Source organism: Chlorocebus sabaeus, chromosome 25 (assembly GCF_047675955.1).
Source record: "Chlorocebus sabaeus isolate Y175 chromosome 25, mChlSab1.0.hap1, whole genome shotgun sequence".
Lineage (NCBI taxonomy): Eukaryota > Metazoa > Chordata > Mammalia > Primates > Cercopithecidae > Chlorocebus > Chlorocebus sabaeus.
Window position 1 is genome coordinate 49,684,374 of NC_132928.1, and position 12,861 is coordinate 49,697,234.

At 41.0% G+C, this 12,861-nt stretch overlaps 1 protein-coding gene across 6 annotated transcripts in view; it reads right to left on the minus strand.

Annotated features, from left to right (window-relative positions):
* Positions 1–5,487: 5,487 nt before the first annotated feature.
* The window catches only part of CEP350 (centrosomal protein 350), a 157,875-nt gene continuing 150,501 nt past the window's right edge, over positions 5,488–12,861 (minus strand). For 5 of the 6 annotated variants that reach the window (XM_073011726.1, XM_073011725.1, XM_037985869.2 and 2 more), the window contains one exon: positions 5,488–9,375. In XM_073011726.1, coding sequence (XP_072867827.1) covers positions 9,211–9,375 — 165 coding nt within the window. In that variant the 3' untranslated portion in view covers positions 5,488–9,210. The remainder of the gene's footprint in view (positions 9,376–12,861) is intronic. The other variant, XM_073011724.1, reaches the window with a different exon arrangement.

The window sequence follows — 12,861 nt, forward strand, 5'->3', positions numbered from 1 at the left end:
CTGTCTACTAAAAATACAAAAATTAGCTGGGCGTGGTGTAATCCCAGCTACTCGGGAGGCTGAGGCAGGACAATTCGCTTGAACCCGGGAGGTGGAGGTTGCAGTGAGCCAAGACTGGGCCACTAAACTTCAGCCTGGGTAACAGAGCAAGACTCCCTCTCAAAATAATAATAATAATAAATAAAATAAAAATAAAAAATATATATGCTGACTCCTGAGTCATTAGCTTCAGACTTTAGCTACTGACTTCCTGTATTACTTAAGGTTCCCCAGATAACAGAACCAGTAGGATTTGTATGTGTGTATACATATACACGCATTTGTGTGTGTGTGTGTGCACGTGTGAATTGGCTCCTGCGGTTGTGAGGGCTAGCAAGAAGCAAACTTGCGGAGCACGCTGGCAGGTTGGAGACCCAGGAAAGAGTTGATGTGCAGCTGGAGGCTGCAGGCAGAGGCCCACCACATTATGGAGGGGAATCTGCTTTATTCAAAGTCTACCTGTTTAACTGTTAATCTTATCTGAAAAATATCTTCAAAGAGACATCTGGACCGATGTTTGACCAAATAGCTGGGTATTGTTGTCTGGCCAAGTTGATACGTAAAATTAACCGTCATGCCTCCTAATAGGGTGAACGCAGACTTAGCTGATACTTCTCTTCCTCCATCTTCCCAGTATAGTGACACCGCAGTGCTCAATGTTTATATTACTGTAACTATAAATATTGCTCATTGCTGAGCCAAGAAGTGCACTAGGATTGTTCCTTACTTGTATGGTGCTTTGTTTTTCCTTTAATTATTATTTTTGAGACAATCTTGCTCTGTCACTCAGGCTGGAGTGCAGTGGCGTGATCTTGGCTCACTGCAACTTCCACCTCCTGGGCTCAAGCGATTCTCCTGTCTCAGCCTCCCGAGTAGTGGGGACTATAGGTGTTTATCATCATGGCTGGCTAATTTCTGTATGTTTTGTGGAGATGGGGTTTCACCATGTTGGCCAGGCTGGTCTCAAATCCTCATTTTTTCATTACTTGCTCTTCTTGGAACCTATTATTCTTTCCTCACCCTTTTTTCCTCATGTTGTTAAAAAATGAGTATTTGCTCCCTTCTCCCTTCTTGTGGGAGACCTTCCTTCCTGTTCTGGACTGGACTGCTGGCTCTCTAGGCCTGCCAGACAGCAGTCATCCTGGGAATGCCCCTCGTGCTTTCCCTGGGTTGGATTCCCTGCTTCTAGACCTCAAGTCTTTATGCTTCATGGTTGATGCCCTCTGAGAAAGGAAGCGTGGGGAGCAAGGGCCCTGCATTTCTGAAAAAGCCCATATTCTACCTTTACACTGGATTCGTAGGTTGGCTGAAATTATTTTTACTGTTTTTGAAAATGTTGCTCTATTTTCTTAAGCCTCCACTGCTGCTCTTCAGGACAGGAAAGACATTTTGTTCCTAACCTTTTACATGTGGTGTTTTATTTTTCCTCTTCAGAAACTTTTACGACAATTTTTTTTTTTTTTTTTTTTTTTTTAGATAGAGTGTCCCTCTGTCTGTCACCCTGGCTGGAGTGCAGTGGCACAAACTTGGTTTGCTGCAACCTCTGCCTCCTGGGTTCAAGTGATTCTCCTACCTCAGCCTCCTGAGTAGCTGGGATTACAGAACTGCACCACCACGCCCGGCTAATTTTTGTATTTTTAGTAGAGATGGGGTTTCACCATGTTGGTCAGGCTGGTCTCAAACTCCTGACCTCGTGATCCACCTGCCTCGGCCTCCGAAAGTGTTGGGATTACAGGCGTGAGTCACCGCGTCCAGCCAGATAATTTCTTTACCTATGGAGTTGACATTTCACAATGAATGTCCTAGTGTGGGTTTATTTTCAGCATAATAGCTGGGTACTCATTAGACCATTTCCAACTGGAAAATCACATATTTAAGTTCTGGAATTTTTTCTTTTATAGTTTCGTGTTTTCTCTGTTCTTTTTAGATATCCAGTTAATTTGACATTGGATTTCCTGGATTGGTTCTCTAATTTTATCTATTTTTTGTTGTTTTACTTTCTAGATTTCTTCAATTTTATTTTCAGACTTTCTATTGAATTTTAAATTATGGTTGCTATACTTTTAATTTTCAAGAGCTTAACCATGTCTTCTGACTCATTAATCTCTTAGAGCATCCTAATCCTATTTCATGATGCAATATTATTTGAGCTGAGAATTTTATTTATAGTTTTTAAATCTCTTATGAGATTCGTCTTCTGTGCCATGCGGTTGTTTCACCAGAATCCCTCTTTTTTCTTTTTAATTTGGTCTATTTCATGTTGGTGGCGTCCCTCCGAAGTCTGGAGACGGGTTCACTTGTTCACTTACGGGTGATGTGCTAAAAATGTGATGAGCAACTCCGTGCGCATGGGTGGGGCTTTTTGGCTGATGGATTTCATGGGAAGGGGATCGAGGGCAAGCCAGCTTTTTCTGTGGAGGCCTCTCCAAATGACAGTAACTATAGGCCTTTCCTCTGTGGCCAGTTTTTCCAGAGGAGGGTCCTCCAGTCTCCTTCCTGTGGGAGAGGGTTGTGGCTAAGCCTGGCTGGGTCCCTTACTCCGTCCATCCACTTTAACTTCATCCTTATCTTCAGTCTGTTGCCTGACTTCCATGCTTCATTGTGTCTGGGTCCTCAAGTTCAGGGCCTCTCTGGTTCAACTTCTCCAGGTAATTACTCACCTCCTGAGAGCACTGAAGAGAGCACAGGCAGTGCCTGGATCCACTGGGAGGGGTGGCTACCTGGGTGGTCTAACTGTTCCGATCAGACTTGCCATCAACTTCTCTATTTTCTTCCCTGTTGGGAAAAGCAATCATGTCCAGCTTCCTGCTCCTGCACAATCACGTGAGAATGGGCCTGGAAAACTTCCTCACTGAGATGTAAGAGCACTACAGGCTGTGCGGGGCTTATCTCCATGAGTGGGAACATCTTGCCCTATTGCAGACTCAGTGTGTACTCCTTTGTTCTGCTTAAGCTCATGTGTCAATGGCCCTCATACACACCCAGCTTTCTGCCTTTCAGACCCCCTGGCGGAGGGGGAGGGTCCTTCCACTGCAGCACTAAGTGGGGCACTTGCAGTCACATCGCCTTTGTTCCCTGTGGAGCAGATCTACTGCCCTTGTAGGGCTGATGCATTGCAAGGGGCTGAACCTCCTGCACTGTCTCCTCTTGGTGTAAGTAAACACTGTGCCACCTGAGCCTGGTGTGTGTGTTGTCTGTCCTCAGTGACCTTGAGTCATGCACTGGTCTCTTCCCTGGGAGGCACGTATCTGCCTTTTGACCTTGGCTGCACAGCCTGGATACCCAGCAAACGGTGAAACAATCGCCGTGTTTCGCACCTTTTACCGTGGCAGCCAGTGCCTCCAATTCCTGAGCTTTGCTGGGATTTTGTAGGGCATTAGCTGTTTCTCCTCAGTAGAGTCATGCATGCTTAACCACTGGGATATGTTCTGAGAAATGCATCGTTAGGTGACTTCATTGTTGTGGGAACATCGTAGAATGCACTTACACAAACCTAAATGGTACAGCTTGCTACACACCTACGCTACATGGTGTTGTCTATTGCTCCTAGACTACAAATCTGTACAGCATGTTACTGTACTGAACACTGTAGGCAGCTGTAACACAAATGGTAAGAATTTGTGGTATCTAAACAAACTTAAATATAGAAAATAGTAAAATCACAGTATAAAAGATAGAAAATGGAGTGTGTATATAGGGCACTTACCATGAATGGAGCTTGCAGGACTGGAGGCTGCTGTGGGTGAGTTGGGAGTGAATGTGAATGGCTAGGACATTACTATATACTTTTTATACAACTGGCAGCACAGGTTTGTTTACACCAGCCAGCGTCACCATAATCTCGTAATGTGCCACACTACAATGTTAGCCATGGCTATGACCTCCTTAGGTGACAGAACACTTTCAGCTCCATTATACAGAATCTTCCGGGCCCACGGCTGTACATATGGTCCATTGTTGACCACTATGTGGGGCATGACTGGCTTCCCTTCTGTAGGCACTCACCACTGTACTTCTCCCCAGTGTAGGTCTCATTGTTCTTGGCTCTGCCGTATCAACTGCCATCCTCTTGACTGCCACTTTCATATAGTTTGATTCAAGGTTACAGGTATTTGGTCTTTTTTCCAAGAGTCTATTTGTTATTACTATTGTACTATTGTGTCCTCAGCACCAACCACAGTATCTGGCACATAGTAGGCACTCAAATAATCTGATTTCCTTTTTCTGAGACAGGTTTCACTCTGTTGCTCAGGCTGGAGTATAGTGGCATGAACACGGCTCACTGCAGCCTTGACCTCCTGGGTTTAAGCGATTCTCTCACCTCAGCCTCCCAACTAGTTGGGACCACAGGTGTGTGCCACTGTGCCCCACTAATTAAAAAAAAAAAGTTTTTTGGAGAGATGGGGCCTCGCTATGTTGCCCAGGCTGGTCTCGAACTTCTGGGCTCAAGGAATCTTCCCGCCTTGGCTTCTCAAAGTGCTGGGATTACAGGTGTGAGCCACCATGCCCAGTCTCAACTATCTGTTTTATGAGAGGAAGAATTTCTTAGGACCTATTGTAATTTGGGGCCAATTTTTTTCTGAGAATTTCCGCAATGTTCATGGTTGTGGTAGGGGTTAAAGATATAGCAAGGTGGCCATCTAGGGGCAACTAGAAGAATTTAGGTAAGATGAATTCTTCTAATTTGTTGGACCACAGACAATTCATTATCCTCAGTGCTGTGCATTTCCATCCTTGGATTGTTTTTATTCTTCTATCACTTCAGCTCCATTCTCCTCCAAGCTCGTATTTCCAGAAATAAGTTACAGCCTCCACACCTGGGCATCAGCTGGTTGCACTTCTTTGTGGTCCACTTGAGTATGACTTTTCCATGTGTTATTTTGCAAGGGTTATCAAAATTTAGGTCATTTGGGAGAAATGGCATTTGCCATGAATTAGAAGGAAGAAACTAATAAAAGTTATTATTATAAGTTATAATTTATCAGAGAACTCTTCCCTGACTCACTCCTACCCTTATTGGGTCCTTTTATTAAGATATTCTCAAATCCTACGTATGCTTCCTGTGCAGCACTTGTTAGAACTTGTCACACAGGTTTTCAAAATATCTTTTGGTGGCTTTCATTAGACATTAAGATTCTTGAGGTCAGGGACCATGTCTGTCTTTTTTGCTATGTTCCCAGCACTCAGCACAGTACTCAGAACATGAAGGTGGTGGTCAGTGGCTATCTGCTGAATCAATGAGTGTGGGACCAAAGCCCAGGCTGCTCAGATGTATGTGCTGATGGCATTTCTGTGCAGGTAAACAGCTCTTATCCACAGCTTACCTTATTCTACTGTCCAAGTATCAGCATCCTGTGACTAAATAAGAAATCAGAAATAAGTGAATTTTATGGGGACTAATTTTCTGAAGTTGGCTCAGGAGGGGAAAAACGGAGACCTGACATAAAATTAATTTATAAATCAGTTTATTTACAGATTTTATCTTTTCTTAAAGTATATTTCAGTTAACAAATCTATTTACACAGGTATACATGGGAATTCATCCCAGTTATTTTACAGATCATACTTACAAACCACACCCTTAAGTGTTCGGTGCAAAATTGCACTGGATGTGACTATTGGCTGAAAATGGCCTGATGACCAGGCTATTTACACGCACACAGTAAACGGGTTTATTTTTTCATGTCTGCACAGTACAGTACACACAAGGAGGCTGAACCTCCCACAGAATGCTTTGCAATGTGTTTACCAAGAAGGCTTTGCAAAGTTCAGAAGGAAAAGCTATTAAACATAGATTAATTAAAATGACAGTACCTCCTTTACATCAGTTTACATTTTTTCTTCACATTTTTATAATACAAAGATATTTTACTGAATTGCTGCACAACCAGTTGAAGATGATTTGTAAACATGTAAATTCCTACAATTTGCATTAAACGTCATTGTAGTTTCTATAATTTGCTCTTTGAATTAATGTTTTACTCACTAGTATTCTTAAGGTAGTAAAAGGAAGATGTAAGTTTGTATTTCTTGCAGAAAAGTTATGAGTCTCTAATGCTGTGCTACAGAAATTCTTTTGCGAGTACACACTTTATTCAAGTATTGCAAAAAGCTAAGGCCACTTTTTTTCAAGACAAGAAAGTGAACAAAATTGTTTTTATCAATAGGCCACAACACTCTTATGAGCAATGAAATCTCTTTTGAAAGATAATTTCTCAGAGACCTGTAGTCACAGAAGGAATTTTATTTTCTTTTAGGTAAAAGAAAAACAAATTACCTTCCTTATTAACTACGTTTGAGCTCTCCCCACTTTTCCCTACGGTAAAAATTCCTGTGTAGACCTGAAGAGGGAATCTATACCCTGTACTTGTTTAACCCAGAGTTAACTACTCTGGATAGCACAAACTGTTTTGGACTCAGAAGTAAATCTGAAGCCTATATGTTGGTTTACTACTAAATTCTGATAGTGCTATTCTAAAAGATATTACTGCTGATGCAAAGATTTTTTTTTTTTAGAGGAATTATGAAGGAAGAGTGAAAGAGGACAAGGATGTAGGGAGAAGGAACAAAGATTAGAAAGAGGGAATATTTAGGTTCTTGATTAAGAGGCAGAGCTGATTTAAAAGATACCAACATGGAACGAGTGGCTGGGTATCCACATCTATCTTTCTTAATCCTAAGAATAAAGCCATTTCAATTAGGTCCAAATAGTTAATAAGAAATCTGCTAATTATGTTTTTTTTTTTTTTTTTTTTTTTTTTTGCTACCAAACTACAGATAATCATTTCTAGCAAAGAATAAGACTGATCCATTTCTGCCTCTCATGTGGAGCCTAGGATTCTTCAGATAGTAAAGACAGTTGGAGTCTGTCAGGACAGCTACTGCCACATTCTTGGCAGCACTTCTTACCAGATTGCTGATTCCATGACTTGTATTATTATTATTTTTTCTCTTTCTGAAGTCATAATGTCATAAAGAATAAACTTTCTTATTAAAAACTGGTTTTAGGTCCAAATAATGAAGATGTAGAAAAACAACCTACAGTCCCATTATAACATTTTGAGATTCATTTATAAAAAATTTACAGCAGCTGTAAAGTTTCAGTATCATAAGGACAACGTGATCCCACAAACAGCCAAAGGATGCAGACAAGATGTTTTTCTGTCTTCCAAATAACACAAACTGAAAAGAAAAGCCTTTGCTTTTCCTTGACCACATAAAAATAGTATTTCCACACTACTGGTTAATAACCCCAAGAAACCTTTGCTTTTCTTAGTCAATATGCTCATTATGGCTACAAGACTACAGCTCAACATCACAAGCCCAGAAGAAATGCTGGTAAGACATCAATCTGAGCATTTCCCGAGACCCAATCACAACATTTCAGTGCTTTCCTTATTTGTCAAGAGCTATCATACCAGTCACTGTGCAAAATGCAAATATTCCAATGATTATTTCAGTACGTTTCTAATAACGACAAGATGAAACCCAAGAAGAATGGGAGTGTGCATAGTGAAATATTTAAGATGCAAAGGCAAGTTTGGAGGGAAGATGCAGAAATGAACGAACGTGCACACTTAAAGATTATACCATCTTTGGGGTTTTTCTAACACATTTTGAAGCTATAACATTCCAGGATATTTGTAAATATGAATCCAGTGGATGTCTTGGATCATGCTTCTAACCAGGACCTTCAATATTAAGGCATTTACATTCACGCCTAAGAGTTTCCACATTCTTCTAGATTACTTGAAGAGGGACAGGACTGATGAACAGAAACCAGTCAAGAAGGCAGGGTACTGAGGTCCCAGGAGAGCATCTCTTATGCTCTAATGTAGCAGCTGGAGTCTATAGATTTTTTTTTCAGATGCAGGTAATAGTTGTGAGAAGCAATGCTGCAAGAGAGGCAGAGTTAAATTGTACAGTGTCTTTAAATCATTTTATCCCATCCTGCTACTGCAGGTCATCTTGGAAAAGCCCATCTTCGTTTCACTGAATTAAAATGACTTCTTCAATATGTGTATTGGTTTGTTAAAACCATAGGTTCCTGTGCAAAGACTGAACCACAGAAGCTTCAAGATGGAGGTTTAACTATTACAAGAAGAATCTTTCACTTCTGAATAGGGACATACATTTCAACTTAATAATTTATCTTAAAATAAATTAAAAAATGTTCCATAGCACAAAACAAGCACACGAACTACAGACAATATCTTTTTGTCTTTGGTGCACACACTCATTTCCTAAATCATTCAAGTAACAGCATCTCTAACTTCTTGGGGAAAGATGGGAGTTGAAGGTTTGAAGGCCAAAATGAATTATTTCCACTTTGCCATGCCTGGATGCCTGAGATGGTCCTGAGTATCTGTGATTCTGGGAGCAGCTGGTAGAGATTCAGAACGAGTAAGAAAAGTGCAGGAGTAAACCAAGGGGTAGAAGAACCAGCCCTGCATTGGTCCTTTTGAGCCCAGTCTTCAGTAGGGGCATTTCTTTGTTTTTACGCCCACACAGAGAACACTAAACATAATGCAGAGGTTTAAAATTCTTTAGATGGTGCTCAGAAAGTAAGGCTACCACTTATTCCTGTTAGCCTGACAGTCCACTTGGTGCTGCTCAACTACAATAATGGAAGAAAATGGTCTTCAAAAAGAAATGAAATAAACTCCAGAATGTGAAGTTGGCAGACATTATTAAGCTTGCCTATTTTAGAAGCGGTTAAGGGTTTAATACTGTTTAGAGACTATAATGTCCATTTATGACTTCCATGGTATAGACCAGAATTACATTTCAAAAGTGATGTGATGCATTGATCTATACCTCTCTCACTTGACTTCAGACTCAAATAAGTGATACCCTAGTCTAAACTCAGAGGTAAGTCTGCTGTTTTTGGCCCTCTCTGAGACCCAGTGGGGTTGCTAGCGAGAGGTATACAATCACACTGTACAACTCTGCCCACCGAAAATAACCAATTAATCCAGTGGATAGTCTCGAAAGGCAAAGGCTGTAATACCAGATATACCACATTGTCCTATGAACTCCATACTGGTAGTCTTTAAGAATAAGTACAAGGTCCAGAAGCACTCTTGCTATGATGGCGATGGGGTGTACAGCAGGAGGCAGAAAGGCCCAGGACTCACATTAGCACTCAGTGTTCGATTTATTTGCAAGATGTCACACAAGTAGCATTCTCCCCTGCTTTTCACTGATCTGATTCAGAACATCAATAGTATCTTTGATCAGGGTCTCAAAGATCCCGTCGGCGAGCTGCATCTTCACACACAATTCATCCTCATCATAGTTCACCCACTGTGCCTCCTCCTCATGGAGCTCCTGAACCTAGGATTTAGAAGACAACAAACTTAGAAAATTCCTGTCACACAAAAGCTAGAAAATATAATTGCTGACTTTGTAGTCCTATCCATAGGAATACAGCCCAAGGAAATAAACCAGAGAAAAAAGGTAATTCATATGACATCAATACCCCTTTTAAAATTGCAAAAAGTTTTAAAAACCTCAATTGCCAAATAATATCAAGATGACTTCAAAAATACATTTGACAATTTTGGAGTATTTCATAGATATTAAAGATTACCAGTATGTTGTCTATGTCAACGTAAGGGAATATGTATTCCATAAGGAATTCCATACCATAAGGGAATAAGGAATTTAATGGAAGGAGAACACAAAATATTAGACAGAAATGTTCCTCTACTTACAATGAAGTTATGTCCAATAAATTCGCTGTAAAGTGAAAATATCATTAAGTCAAAAATGCAGTGAATACACCTAACTTACTGAACATATAGCTTGGCCTAGTCCATCTGAAACATGCTCAGAACATGTACATGGACCTAAAGTTGGGCAGAATCATCTGCATCACAGTCGACAGGAGAGTACTGGTGTTCCCTCATGATGGTATGGCTGACTGTGAGCTACAGCTCACTGCTGCTGCCCCCATACCACTTATCACTAGCCCAGGAAAAGATCAAAATTCAAAAAATCGAAGTACTGTTTCTAGTGAGTGTGTGTTGCTTTCATACCATTGTAATGTTGAAAAACAGTTAAGTCGAACCTTCATTACGTAGGGGACATCTGTATATGGATTTACAATTATAAAATGCATATATTAAAATATTGAATGTGATTTTGGAGTATTATAATAAATGAATAACACTTGTTATAAATAAGTTTATCCTTATGGTAGTTTTCAAATGTAATATTGCTTAAGTTTATTTTTCGAATCACTGTTATATTAATACAATACTTGCTCTTTTTGCATTTTAGGATTCTTAGGTAAATAAAAACTAATCAAATAGAAATAACCTCCCCAGATTTATTGCTTGTTTATAATACATGGAAAAAAACCTACTTTATTCTAAAAGAAATACATTAGATTGGCTGGGTGCGGTGGCTCACGCCTGTAATCCTAGCACTTTGGAAGGCCTACGTGGGTGGTTCACCTGAGGTCAGGAGTTCGAGATGAGCCTGGCCAACATGGCAAAACCCCGTCTCTACTAAAAATACAAAAATCTGCCAGACATGGTGGCACGTGCCCGTAGTCCCAGCTACTAGGGAGGCTGAGGCAGGATAATCGCTTGAACCCAGGGGGCGGAGGTGGCAGTGGGCCAAGATTGCACCACTTCACTGTAGCCTGGGCGACAGAGTGAAACTCTGTTAAAAAACAAAATAAAACAAAAACAAACAAAAAAACCACATTAGATTTGCTATACAAAATAACACTGTGAATGGGATGGAGGCCAGATAGGGAAGTGAACCCTGATCTAGTCACAAATTCAGCAAAATTAATTGCAGTGACAGGGGTCTCTAACTAGAAGTCTTACTTGGCAAAAAGCCAAGTGACAACATGCTCCTGGCTTGCCCGGATCATAGTTTCATCTTTAAAAAAGCATAGAAAGTGGGCCGGCGTGGTGGCTCATGCCTGTACTTCTAGCACTTTGGGAGGTGGAGGCGGGTGGATCACGCGGTCAGGAGTTCAAGACCAACCTGACCAACATGGTGAAACCCTGTCTCTACTAAAAATACAAAAATTAGTAGGGTGTGGTGGTGTGAGCCTGTAATCGCAGCTACTTAGGAGGCTAAGTCAGGAGAATCGCTTGAACCCGGGAGGCAGAGGTTGTAGTGAGCCGAGACTGTGCCACTGCACTCCAGCCTAGGCCACAGAGTGACTCCTTCTCCAAAAAAAAAAAGCAGAGAAAGTGAACAGGGGAACTTGTACTCTGGTTTGCCGTATGAGGAAACAAGAAGACTCTAGCAAAAAAGAGACTACATCATCCTGAAGCTTGAGAGAGTAAGACAGGGCAAGAATAGTATTGTCCAACATATGTCCTTGGCTGGAGTTGACAAATATGTAACAGGGTGGCTGCCACATTCTTTCTCTTTTAGAAAGGTTGTTTGGGGGATATGTAAACATTCATTCCTGTGTTCCCTAACGTACCACCAAAAAGGGTTCTATGGCCAAATAAGTTCTGGAGAACTCCCTCTGGGACAGTTACATTGTAATTAAGCCTATAAGACAGAAGCCCACCAGTAAAGAAACTTGTCTTACTTAGCGTTTCCTATATTTAATTGACCACAGAATCATGGGTATCTACGAAATACTTGTCAACCTACCATGGAATTGGTGTTCCTCTCTTATGAAGGATGCTATAATAAACAGCCTCATATAAGACTTCTTGAACTTGTGCTGAGGGATGGTCTAGGTGTGTGCACAAAAAATTTCACATCTCCAATGAATTTGTTATTCAAAATTGTGCAGCATTCCTTTCTACAACAGTTCTTGCAGACCCCCCCACCTGTTTTTTTGTTTGTTTGTTTTGAGACAGGGTCTCACTCTGTCACCCAGGCTGGAGCGCAGTAGCACAATCTCAGCTCACTGTAACCTCCACCTCCCAAGCTCAAGCTATCTAGCCTGCCTTGGTCTTCCAAAGTGCTGGGATTACAGATATGAGCCATGCTGCACAGCCTCTCTTGGCCTGTAATATTATATCTGTTCTTTGAGCAATTTCCTCCACAATAACAAAATTTAGGAAACACTAAGGAAACCTTTTGTGCGCCTGCAGTAGAAATATATGCTCATGACATTTTTTATTCTTTCTCTCGGTGTAACCTCAATGCAGCCCCCACTGAAACTAAGATTTCAGTGTTGGCAAAAGCTTTGTTTCTACGTAAGAACAGGAACTATTTCTCTGTCACTCAGAAAGAACATGAACTTTTCCATTTCTCTTTGGCCTTTAGAAAGCTCAGAGTCTAATCTGGAACTTCAACTATAACAACTGAGGGATCTCATAGCCTGCAAATTTGCCTCTATTTTTTTTCTTCTGATCTTATTATATTCTATGACTCATTTCCCCGATCCTGCTCCTGAAGATATATGTATGCATATGTAAAAATTAACACATTTAAAATATAAACAGCCTAATTAATTACATCTAAAAGACTAACAGTTTTTTTGTTTTCTTTTGTTTTTTGGGAGCGGGGAAGGAGACAGGGTATTAGGCTAGTGGAATAGAGAAATGTAGTAAATAGAATGTGGCCCAATTTCAGCAAGCAGATGCCAGGGTCTTTCACTGTATCCTTGTGAACAAGTTGGGAAAAAAGAGACAGGTCAGTTAGGTAGATTTACACTTGTTTGAGACAGAGTCTCGCTCTGTCACCAGGCTGGAGTGCAGTGGTGCGATCTTGGCTCACTGCAACCTCCGCCTCCCGGGTTCAAGTGATCCTCCTGCCTCAGTCTCCCGAGTAGCTGGGATTACAGGCATGCGCCACTGTGCCCAGCAAATTTTGGTATTTTCAGAGAGATGG